We start from the raw sequence: 13,105 nt of genomic DNA on the forward strand, positions 1-13,105 counted from the left end.
AACAAAGACAACATTTAAATAACTTTAACCACTTGCCCTCCAGAGGATTTACCCCCCTTCCTGACCAGGCCATTTTTTACGTTATGGCGCTTCGTTATTTTAACTGACAATTACGCGGTCAAGCAACACCGCACCCAGATTAAATTTACGTCCTTTTTTCCCCACAAATTGAGTTTTCTTTTGGTGGTATTTGATCAACTGTGTGTTTTTTTTTTTTTTGCACTATAAGCAAAAAAAGACTGACAATTTTGAGAAAAAAAAAATATTTTGGACTTTGTTATTAAACATGTCCAGAAAAAAAAAAAAAATTAAATTTCGTCATAAATTTAGGCCAAAATGTATTCTGCTACATGTCTTTGCTAAAAAAAAATCCCAGTATGTGTAAATTAATTGGTTTACATGAAAGTTATAGCGTTTTCAAATGGCGGTATATATACTGGGATTTTGTTTTCCCTACTAATAATGGTGGCGATCAGTGACTTTTAGAGGGACAGAGGCGGGCATTCTGACACAGGGGGGGGGGGGGGGGGAAACTAACTTGGTGTCACTGACATCCCCAGTGACACCAATACAGTGATCAATGCTAAAAACAGCTCTGACACTGTACTAATGACACTGGGCAGGAAGGGGTTAATGTGAGAGGCGATCAAAGGTTTAACTGTGTGTAGGGAGTGTTTTACTAGGGGACAGGGGGTGTGTGCTTCACAGTACGCACACTGATCAGGATGGCTGTGCTGTGCACAGCCATCCTGAGCACTGTGCCCGAGCTGACAGGGAGAAAGACTTTTTGTGAATAAAACAGTCTTCCTCCCAGTCGATGATTGTCTAAAATCACCGGGCGCCGGCAGGTAATCACCGGCCAGGACCCAGTGATTGACATCCGTGGCCACAAATGGCGGCACAGGTAGGGAGCGCATGCAGCTCGCGCGTGCCCCCTACCCGGAAATGCAAAATCAAGTATATATACATCATTTTGCGCATCCATGCCGCCGTGTAGCAGTATATCTATATAGTTAAAGAAGATGAGTATTTCTAACAATAATGGGGATGTCTCTGTCTTAGCTGCATATCAGCCCAGGCTACCTACACCTAATAATAAATCTTGCATCAATCTGCATAAGCTTTAATCTCTTAGGGGCTGCTATTTTAATTTCTTGCCTAATAAAATCCTTAGTGCATAATCAGATTAAATTATCTCTTAAAATAGGGTCACCGAAAAAGAACAATTCTATTTTGTGACCATAATGTGATATAATGTGGCTGATCTGACCGTGGTCAGCATAGATAAGAAATAATAAAATGGTAACAAAAGGTTCTATAGAGTGCACCAAGGAGACAACTATCAAGACCAAGCATTGACAGGCAGTGCCAGTAGAAAATACTTGGAAAATAATGATGAGGTTCATGAAAGACCAGAGTATTGTCTCCTGTCATTCAACAATCACCAAAATGACCTTGTTCTAAATACAGTAGCTAGCTAGGGCAGTAAATAGAAGTGAACAGAATACACGAATTTGAGTTAAATGACAAGGATATGCCTGCCTATTCTGCAATGGAATCAGAGATCTGATAGCACAGCCTGGAGACTTTTATGTGGTGATACTCACGCAAGCCAGGTGAGGTGTATAGTCTGTGTCCAGCTCTGCTGTGTGGAGTGGCTCAGGCACGCTCTACGAAAGGCTTCTCGGGCAAGGAACACTACTGTGGTATAAAGAAGGGTCAGCCTAAAAAAATAAAAATGAATAATAAAAAACAAATACGTTTATTTATCGACTACAGTATTTTATTTCTATACCTAAAGTGGAACAGAAATAATAACCTGAAAGAAATTCAAATTCTTCCCCACCCTTTCCAAAATTAAAAAAAAAAAAAACCATTGGCTTATGTTCCACTTTAACCTTTCATGTCTGGGGTTATCAAAACTTTTGTGACCAGACCAAGTTTTGAAATGCATCAGTTTTAGGACACATGAGTGACTATTTAAAGCAGAGTTCCACTCGACCTATCAAAAAATAAAAGTCAGCAGCTACAAAAACTGTAGCTGCTGACTTTTAAAAAACAGCCATGTACCTGTCCCTCGGTTCCGTGGTGTGTCTCCCCCGCAGCTCATTTCACCAGACGTCCTGGATTCCAGGAGGCTGGCATCTCCAGTGAGGGCACCCGGCTGTGATAGCTTGCGGCTTCATAGCCGGGTACCCACTGTGCATGTGCGAGTAGCACTGCACGTCGTGAATGGTCCTCTAGGCGATCGGAAGTGGGAGCGGGTACCTGTCAAATTTAAGTACCCACTCCCCAAAGGTGCCAATCCTTAATGGGGAGCGGGGGAGCAGTCCTTAAAGCGGAACTTCCCCTTTTGGGTGGAGCTCCGCTTTAATAAAACTGGAGAGTGAAAAATCTGGTGCAGCTCTGCATAGAAACCAATCAGCTTCCAGGTTTTATTGCCAAAGCTTAAACACTTTGCCCGGGCTATAGCCGAAAGAGGACTATAGCACGGTTGGCTGGTTCTTAGAGGGCATCTACTGACGTCCTCCCAGAACCCCACCCCCCTGTGCGCCCCCTGAGCACACATTGGGACACAGCTGATCACAGAGAGAGGTAAAGGGCCAATCACCACATGATCAGCTGTGTACAATTACAGCTGATCATAGTGTAAAGAGACTTGTCCGTTATCAGCAGTCTTCTCCTCATGCGCTGTGACGACATGAGAAGAAGAGAGCCAGTAACCAGCGATTCTCACAGGAAAATCTACACAGATAATCAGGGAAATGACCGTCAGTGACCTGTTTATCAGTGTAGCCCCATAAGGGCCAATCAGCGCCCATCAATTCTGCCTATAAATGCCCATCAGTGCTGCCTATCAGTGTCGCCTATCAGAGCAGCCTCACCAGCACAGCCAATCAGCGCACATGAGTGAAGGAGAAAAATCACTTATTTATAAAATTTTATAAAAGAAAAAAACTTTTTTTTAAATGTTTCTTTATTTTTTTTCTCTTATATTGCAAAAAATGTGGAGATCAAATACCACCAAAAGAAAGCTCTATCTATTTAAAAAAAAATGGTAAAAACTTCATATGGCTACAGTGTTGCATGACCGCGCAATTGTCATTCAAAATGTGACAGCACTGAAATCTGCAAATTGGCCTTAGCAGAAAGGTGGAGAAAGTGCCCAGTGGACAAGTGGTTAAACAACATGTAAAACCCAATATTTGATATTTCTGATATGTGCCTGCTATACCATGGTGGCAAACCCACTTTCTATGTATGTTACTCACACCACGGTCCAAAGCACACGAGTGTGTGATCTGCTGCAGGTGTCAACAGATTCTTAACACCACCCCAAACGCAGATCATAAATGCAGTGCATATTTGCCTGCATCAGATCACATGGCAGCATTCGTACCATATGACCTGGTTGTAGTAAGTTTTTAAAAGTAGTGAGCGCATAACGTTTGGTGGGATCCAGCAAATATATGCTACTAACAGCTGTTATTTTAAGGCTTCTATTTTATATTTTAACTTTATATAAGGCTTTATTTATTTAAAAAAAAATGTGTTCTGCAAATGTCTCAGCATTTGCACAGATATTACAAATAATCCTCATAATGTTTGTATTTTGTGTGAAATGTTGTTTTCTATTTATTCCCTATGATCTTCAGCTCCATCCAGAGGACACATATAGTATTTTCCTGTCTGCGGTATTTCAGGAAGATACTGCATCGGGCCACTAGTTGGCGCTGACGATCATTTGCACAACATTTCTTTTTAAATAGAGCAGATAGTGTTTAATCTCCTCATGCTCGGCCACAATATTTTTATATAGACAGACAGAAGCTTTGTCATTTTGGGGGGGGGGGGGGATGTACTGGTACATTCTCCTACTCTAGATGTTCATGCATGTCCTCAGGGGCACTGTACCATGTGATTTCTGTGACCTATCACAGCTAACATAAACAAAGGCCGCATGTTACAGCTGCTGACTCTCCTTCCTATCACACAGAGAGAGGTGTGAGAGAAAGGAAAGTCAATCAATCAGTGCCTGCGGTGAGTTACACTGTCATTTTACTGTGAAACACACAACACAGCAGTCATCTACAGTGCCCCATTGCTAAGCCACACCAGTGTAAGTGTCACACATTAGTGCAGCCATCCACTGTGTCACTAATTGCTAGCTACATCTGGTGTCACTAGTGCTGCCAGCAAATCCTCTACCAGTGTCACCGTCACACTAGTACCTAATCACCATCACACCACTACAGTGTCACTAGTGCAGCCAGCAACATTTGCACCAGTGTCTATCACATCAGTACCTGATCACCGTCACACGCAGCCAGCAGTATCTGTACCAGTGGCAGACCACTGCACACCAGCAACCATGCTCCTGATCACCATCACACCAGTACAGTGCCACCTGAGTGAGAGTAATCTGAACGCCATGTCCAAAAAAAAGGTACACAAGCAAGGAGGCTTTTTAGATTCTGAGCATAACAGATGAGAGTAGTGAGGAAGAACACTCACTTTCAGATTCAAATTCTCGATCGAACCTATGAAAAGCAGTGGTTCAGTAATGAGAGGATGAAAAGGTCCCAACAAAAAGAATCAGACATTCTGAATAGCAACAGACAACCACCAGCAGCACAGTACATTCAGGTGAAATGTCGAGCACCAGCAACGCAGTACACCCTGATGAAAGGCCAAGTACAAGTATAGGGGTGTCACATTAGCACAAAGGATTATGGCCTATACTAGTGTCCCAGAGGCACTTTCCAATCCTTTATGGCTTCCCTCTAATTCGTCAGCACCTGTCATCCCCCCTCCACAAATACTTATTTGTGGACCAATGTAATCTGTATGACCAGCAGCACATTGCCAATAATCCCAACTCATGTTATTCCTATCCTTTTGAGTGGAAGCGAAGTAAAGTATTGGGCTTCTGCCAAAATATAAACATGTATAAGGGTACCTTATCCCAAAAGGAGACTCAATAGAAAAAACTGCGGACAAATCAGGACTTTATCAGAGTAGAAACCCATCACAGTTAAATTGAAAATCGTTCTTGGTCTTACCCTAATCATGGGTCTTTTTTCATTCCTATTGGTCCAAATACACCTATCACCATATACCACTGTATTCCTCCAGGCCACACTAATTAATGATTATGAGATTTCTCTATTTTAGGGACAATTCCCTGTGCCCTCAACAAAATCACCCTCCATACATTAAACTTTACAAAATTAGGCCACTTATCAATTTTTTTCCCCATAATGTTCTCAGATTTATACTCTCGACAAAACAAATTAGCATTTATGAGTACCCAATCTATTTTACAGGAGGGCTGGGTATCAAAAAGTCTACCCTCAGCCAGACATGGATGTGAAGTTATATAAACTTTGCGAGAGAGCCACAGTACACATACAGTGGGGATCGAAAGTTTGGGCACCCCAGCTAAAAATTTGTATTAATGTACATAAAGAAGCCAAGGAAAGATGGAAAAATCTCCAAAAGGCATCAAATTACAGATTAGACATTCTTATAATATGTCAACAAAAGTTAGATTTTATTTCCATCATTTACACTTTCAAAATAACAGAAAACAAAAAAATGGCGTCTGCAAAAGTTTGAGCACCCTGCAGAATTTATAGCATGCACTGCCCCCTTTGCCAAGCTGAGACTTGCCAGTGTCATGGATTGTTCTCAATCATCGTCTGGGAAGACCAGGTGATGTCAATCTCAAAGGTTTTAAATGCCCAGACTCATCTGACCTTGCCCCAACAATCAGCACCATGGGTTCTTCTAAGCAGTTGTCTAGAAAACTGAAACTGAAAAGAGTTGACGCTCACAAAGCTGGAGAAGGCTATAAGAAGATAGCAAAGCGTTTTCAGATGTCAATATCCTCTGTTCGGAATGTAATTAAGAAATGGCAGTCATCAGGAACAGTGGAAGTTAAAGCAAGATCTGGAAGACCAAGAAAAATATCAGACAGAACAGCTCGCAGGATTGTGAGAAAAACAATTCAAAACCCACGTTTGACTGCACGATCCCTCCAGAAAGATCTGGCAGACACTGGAGTTGTGGTACACTATTCCACTATAAAGAGATACTTGTACAAATATGGTCTTCATGAAAGAGTCATCAGAAGAAAACCTCTTCTACGTCCTCACCACAAAAATCATTGTTTGAACTTTGCAAATGAACATATAGACAAGCCTGATGCATTTTGGAAACAAGTTCTGTGGACCGATGAGGTTAAAATTGAACTTTTTGGCCGGAATGAGCAAAGGTACATTTGGAGAAGAAGGGGCACAGAATTTAATGAAAAGAACCTCTGTCCAACTGTTAAGCATGGGGTTGGATCAATCATGCTTTGGGGTTGTGTTGCAGCCAGTGGCACAGGGAACATCTCACGAGTAGAAGGAAAAATGGATTCAATAAAATTTCAGCAAATTTTGAAAGTTAACTTGATGCCATCTGTGAAAAAGCTAAAGTTAAAGAGAGGATGGCTTCTACAAATGGATACTGATCCTAAACACACCTCAAAATCCACGGGGGATTACATCAAGAGGCGTAAACTGAAGGTTTTGCCATGGCCTTCACAATCTCCTGACCTCAACATAATTGAAAATCTATGGATAGACCTTAAAAGAGCAGTGCGTGACAGACAGCCCAGAAATCTCAAAGAACTGGAAGACTTTTGTAAGGAAGAATGGGCAAAGATACCTCAAACAAGAAATGAAAGACTCTTGGCTGGCTACAAAAAGTGTTTACAAGCTGTGATACTTGCCAAAGGGGGCAGTACAAGATATTAACTCTGCAGGGTGCCCAAACTTTTGCAGACGCCATTTTTTTGTTTTCTGTTATTTTGAAAGTGTAAATGATGGAAATAAAATCTAACTTTTGTTGACATATTATAAGAATGTCTAATCTGTAATTTGATGCCTTTTGGAGATTTTTCCATCTTTCCTTGGCTTCTTTATGCACATTAATACACATTTTTAGCTGGGGTGCCCAAACTTTCGATCCCCACTGTATATGACTTCTATTTTTTTGAAGAGAAAGACCATCACCTGGAGCCCCCTGGATGCCCAATTTATATGGGTAGCAGTGGAAAAGTTGTGTGGGGCCTCATTTCACCCCTATTTCATCGGATTGGTATCCCCTTCTACCTTTATTTACAGCAAACTGTAGCTTGTGGTACAGTACAAGCAAATTACAAGGGATTTCCACAAAGATTGGACAAACGTCCACAGAAAGACTGCATGAGAGATACCTCCCAGGTATCATCCCTCCTACTGAAACAGGCTGCTCCCCCAAAAATGTTGTGTGAGCACCAGAGATGGAGTAAGGTGTGACATGTTACTATTGTCCATGGTGTCCTCACAACCTGGCCTCTGCATAAAAAACTGCTTATGTCACTACCATACCGCACTATGATATTAGTGAAGGTATGGTAAAAGTGTTTGTGTTATATTGGACTACCTACATTTTGCCCATATCTGAGGTCCTGTGTATTGACCATTTGCTTGTTTTCTCAACCACGTTTCTGTCTCCTATCTGGACTGACCCTTTGCCTGCACAATGTTTATGCCTATACGGTTTCAAGGCACTGTATATACCATAGCTTGTAGACTCTATAAACTTACAAAGATTAAATAATATACCCTGATTTGGGTTATTTTTACCAAAGAAATATTGCAGAATGCATTTTGGCCTAAATTTATGAAGATAGATTATTTATTTGCAAAATGTTATAACACAAACGAAGAAAAACTTTTTTCTTCAACATTTTCAGCCTTTTTTCCTTTATATTGCAAAAAATAAAAACCCAGTGGCGATTAATTACCACAAAAAGAAAGTTCTACCTGTCCTGAAAATAAATATAAAATGAATTTAGGCAGTGTTGCATGAATGAGTAATTCAGAGTGTGACAGTGCTGAAATCTGAAAAATTGCTGGACTGGAAGGGCATAAAACAGTCCAGTCTTGAAGTGGTTAAGCAGAGTTGGCTATTTCTTTAACTTAGTGAAGAAAAAAAAAAACACAACAGGACAGGGTTGCTAACCCTTCCTGAGGAAGGGTTGTAACAGCGCAAACACTGCAAAGTCCTGGGAAATGGTAGTATGGGGTGATCATGGTATTAGTGGCTACTGTATGAAGAGCATAGGATTCCGTGTGGCACTGAGGGCAAGGCTTCCAAATAAGCTGTAGCAACTTCTGTAGATGAGAAAAAGGAGAGAAGCGCCTCCAAGTGCAATAAGTCTTTTAATTCAAGTCTAAATGTAGAAACACTCACATGTGTGAAGTAATCATAAGCTTAAAAACCGTGGTTAACAATAGTTAACGGTGGGGTGGTAACCCGGGTGAAGAGCCGTCATCTTACTGCGATGTGGGGAGGTCAGCTCTCGGCTGGAACAGCGTGGTGGCTGGAGGGGAACAACGGTGAGGCCGGCCTGCATGCACATCCTCCCTCAGAGCCGGATGGAACGCATGCTGGAACGTAGCGGCGGCGTGGCCGCGATGACGTCAGATCCCAGGGTGCACTGCGACGCGTTTCGCTGCTTGAAAAAGGAGTGCACTTCCGCCTTCCACGGCCAGTGCATGCTCCGAAATGCGTCGCAGTGCACCCTGGGATCTGACGTCATCACGGCCACGCCGCCGCTACTTTCCAGCGTGCGTTCCATCAGGCTCTGAGGGAGGACGTGCATGCAGGCCGGCCTCACCACTGTTCCCCTCCAGCCACCACGCTGTTCCAGCCGAGAGCTGACCTCCCTACATCGCAGTAAGATGACGGCTCTTCACCCGGGTTACCACCTCACCGTTAACTATTGTTAACCACGGTTTTTAAGCTTATGATTACTTCACACATGTGAGTGTTTCTACATTTAGACTTGAATTAAAAGACTTATTGCACTTAGAGGCGCTTCTCTCCTTTTTCTTTGCTAACCCTTCCTCACCACTAAAAAAAACTAGAAAACAAAAAAATACTGGAGTTGCACAAATAAGTGGATGCTGGAAATGCCATGTTTCTTTATATAACATGAAGACTAGTCATGCGATTATGGGAAAAATGTAATCTTCCATTTTAGATTCAACTGAATGATCTGAGCAAACATAGTGGAGGCAACCTCAATATTATTTCAAACTGAAATAGGTAAGGATCAATCATAATGTTTCTTAGAAAATCCTAGAGAATATTGTTTTCTCTTCTCAGCAAAATGTAAATGTCCTTTTAATATTAGGGCCTTTTCATACAGGTAGACAGATGAGATCCGCCTGTCTGTTTTTCAGGCGGACCTGATTGGACCATCCATTGTTCTCTATGGGAAGGTGGATGAAAACCAACATGTATCCATTTACACCCACCTTTATTTGATCCTCTAAAAACATACAGATGGGGGATCAGTTCCCCAACTGTCTAGCAGATCAAATGGGATAACAGTTGGATGTAAATGGACAGGCGGTCCAAACAGGCAGTCCATTTACATTTGACCGCCCCATAGAGAACACCAGGCTGTGTCCCTGTGCACTCTGCATAAGCGGAGCAGACACGGACCTGTTATTCGGCTGCTCAGCGGCGTTCAGCAGACGGATTCCCCGCTGAGCAGGCGGCTCTGCTTGGCAGAGTGTGCCCGTGTGAAAGGGGCCTAACACACCATTACTATAGGGTTGCCCAGTTCATTTATCCTCAGGCATTTTGGGCCCAAGTTATCAGCGTCCCGATGTATTTTTTTTACAAACCTATAGCATTCTGTTTCTTGGCAAATCAAACTACAAGTTCATAAATCTACAAATATTTAGTACTTACCGCACATTTACAATGCCAATGATTTCCTTTGAAACATACCGCAGAGTAAATGCATTCAAAGCAAAAGTAAGGAGACGAAAGAGAACCTGTAGAGATAAAAAGATCATCTTAACCTTGGTGTATGCTACAAATATATTTGTATAAAACCACAACAGATCTCGGTCTATTACATCATAATGGAATATTTGGGGAGAATTATAAAAACTGCCTCTGCTCAGCTGTTTGGAAATGCTAGTTACCTGGCTGTCATCCTAAATCTCTTACGTTAAAAGCCAAATCCACTTTACTGACCATGTTTCACCCATAGGGTGTAACATAAAAGATGTTCACCATTCCTTCCCTCCCTCACACACACAGAATCTGGAGATTTTTTGCCCTGCCCGTTCCTGTCAAATTTGAATTAACAGCTGTAAAGAAAAAACTATAGGTCCCACCTGCCACCGCATCAGAGGGACTGTATTTTCAAAATCATCACACTTATAGTCCATTCATACTTCTTCCAGCTTCGCAGCTAAAGGTAAGGATTAGCAATGAGCTCAGGTGTGTTTGGATCCTAGTCCGAACTTACCTGTCAGGAAGCTGTCACTGTACTGTGCCAATCATAAACAGCCAAGGCATTCTCTGCAGCTGCATGTACACACGCCCCTTGTAAACATGTGACTGAGGGGCGGAGAACACGCCAAAGCTCATCTCTAGTTCACATCTTGTACTTTTTGAGAAGGTTGCTAACTTTGGTCTAAATGGTGGGCTGTTCAAAAATGGATTAACAATTTCACCCTCTTAACTAAGACTCCTTTCACAATGAGCAGCCAGGGGGCAGTAAAAACAGGCAGCTGTTTTGTGTTTTTACCACTCTGACCACCTACCCACAAGCAGACATGGTGCCACTTGGAAGATTACACATTGAGGCTGCGATCGCAGTGCCGTAATTGTAATGCAACATACCAAGTTTAACAGATGACACTGCTGATCAAAGTAAATGGGACTGCACAACTACTATAACCCAGACATGATTGGCAAAATCTCTGCTCAGCAGTAGAAAAAAAAAAAACTCATCACGAGACGGCAGTATCACCTCCTGAACACCTGCAAACCTCCCCTCCTCTCACCATCCTCTGAGAAGCAATCCAACACGGATAGATTTTTTTTTGGGGGGGCATAAACACTGCTGCCTTAGGGCTCATTCAGATGGGCGCTGAGTTGCATCCTCCATGCAGAGCCGCTGTGGCTGCTGCATCTACCTCCATCTTGGAGTTTCATGCAGGCAGCCCATTAGAAGTGAATGTACATGCAGACACAGTCGTATATCAAATTTCTGACATGTGGCTAGATTGGGTGTTCGGATCCAAACGCAGGCACTGTGCACACTGTTGCGTCTCCATCCATTTCTATGGGCTGCCGGCATACAGATCCGAGGTGGATCCAGACGCAGCAAAACGCGGCTCTGCAGGAAGGACAGAATGAGAAACGCAACCTCCTCATTAGGGCTTATGTACACTGCAGCTGTTCAGCGTTTTTTCAGCAGCCCCTGAACTCTCCCTAATGTTTTCCTATGTGTCCATGTACACATAGTTGTTTACAGTCATTTACAGGCAGTTGAATTTACAGTCGTTTTTTTAACGCACCAAACTTATGTTCAGGAGTAAATTTTACTGGCATTTCAAACGCTTGTAAACGCAGTTAACCTCGTTTATAAGCGCTTGCGTTTAGAAGTGGTTTTTAACTGTTCCATGTCCAGATGCTGTCCAGAGCCTTTCTCTTCATCAAAAATGCATGCAAAGAGTTTTCCATGTATTCAAATGGACCCATTGCACCAGCGCAGTCAGTTCCAGGTTTCGTGTGACGGACAAAATGGTAGAACGTGCCGCATTATACTCATGATGGGATCCATAGTGAATACAACCAGAAAAGACAGGTCATCTCAACACATACTGCTCTCTCTGCTTCTGCTCTATTTCTCTCAAAATGTCTGAAATAGTTAATTATTTACTATTTTTCAATGCATTCTGGGCATTTGGGAAAGTCTCCTGAGGTTATCTTTTAAAAACGCTTCTGAACGCAAACCCGCATAAACACGGTATGCAAACGCAGCTAAACTGACGTTTTTTAACCTACATTTTCCAGCAGTCAGTTTCCATTGCTGAGAAGAGTTTTAGAAACGTAATGCGTACATGAACCCTTAAGTAACTTTTATAAATCAAAAGACTTCTGGACTTTGTGGGCATACATAAACAATGTATTACTGAACATGGAAGATGACTAGAACACTGACTTCCATATGATGATTCCCTGCTCCTATATACATATATACAGTCTCTGTATTGGCACAGTACCTGCACAAGCATGGTGTAAGATGCCAGCTTTGTGGTGTCTGTGAGCACATCTTGCTGAGAGCCCATTTTCTTGGTGAGTTGCAGCGAACAGGTATTCAGCAGGTAGTACTTCTATGCCCTAATAGTAGTTGTACGAAACATCACAGTCTCCCGGCTGAGGCTGGCGACACCATCTTTGTTATGGGTAGAGTTACATTCGTATACATACTCTACATATCGCCCAAGTTTATTTATAAATACTACCAGAAACCTTTCTTTTGCTTAGGTGTGTACAATCGTCAGTCAACGACAACTCGCAGGCGAAGCAAGCTGAGTGCCCTCATGAGAAGCTGGCGGAAGTCTGAGCTGTCACTGGTCACGGGACTGGTCATGTGATCTCCCCTAACAATTCTTCAGGATTGCTGCTGCCACCTTCTGGCGGGAGAGCTGTAATGTCTTTTGGCGGCTGATTTGTTTGAACTGTTTTTGCTAAAAAAAAAAAAACAACACTTAGAAAATGTATTAGAGCAGGTTTGTCATCTTTTCTTTTTTAGAATCTTTTGTGTACTGTGAACCCTCCAGCTGTGTATCATTTAAAGTATATGTATGGTGAAAATGTAAAATCACAAATTCATTTTATCATTCTATTTCAATTACATCGATCCAAATCCTATTAACCTCTTGCCTACTGGGTACTTTTACCTCCTGCCAAGGCCAATTTTCAGCTCTGTCGCACTTTGAATGACAATTGCGCGGTCATGCAACACTGTTTCCATATGAAATTTTTATATATTTTTTTCACACAAAATCCAGAAAAACACTGCACCCATATGAAATTGTTATTATTTTTTTCACACAAATAGAGCTTTCTTTTGGTGGTATTTAACCACTTGCCTACCAGGCACTTATACCCCCTTCCTTACCAGGCCAATTTTCAGCTTTCAGCGCTGCCGCACTTTGATTGACAATTGCGCGGTCATGCAACATTGTACCCA

General features: G+C 42.2%; 1 protein-coding gene across 4 annotated transcripts in view; it reads right to left on the reverse strand.

Annotated features, from left to right (window-relative positions):
• The window catches only part of RFT1 (RFT1 glycolipid translocator homolog), a 112,007-nt gene extending 99,501 nt beyond the window's left edge, over positions 1-12,506 (reverse strand). For 3 of the 4 annotated variants that reach the window (XR_016313400.1, XM_089681962.1, XM_089681961.1), the window contains exons 1-3: positions 12,132-12,506; positions 9,799-9,884; positions 1,608-1,724 (exon numbers count right to left, since the gene is read on the reverse strand). Coding sequence is in view for 3 of the 4 variants with exons in the window: in XM_089681962.1 (XP_089538088.1) it covers positions 1,608-1,724; positions 9,799-9,884; positions 12,132-12,197 (269 nt within the window). In the remaining variant the exon portion in view is untranslated. The remainder of the gene's footprint in view (positions 1-1,607; positions 1,725-9,798; positions 9,885-12,131) is intronic. The other variant, XM_089681960.1, reaches the window with a different exon arrangement.
• Positions 12,507-13,105: the final 599 nt, after the last annotated feature.

The sequence above is a fragment of the Staurois parvus genome, unplaced genomic scaffold, assembly GCF_062004578.1.
Source record: "Staurois parvus isolate SC_StPar_1 unplaced genomic scaffold, SC_StPar_1.0 ptg000282l, whole genome shotgun sequence".
NCBI lineage: Eukaryota > Metazoa > Chordata > Amphibia > Anura > Ranidae > Staurois > Staurois parvus.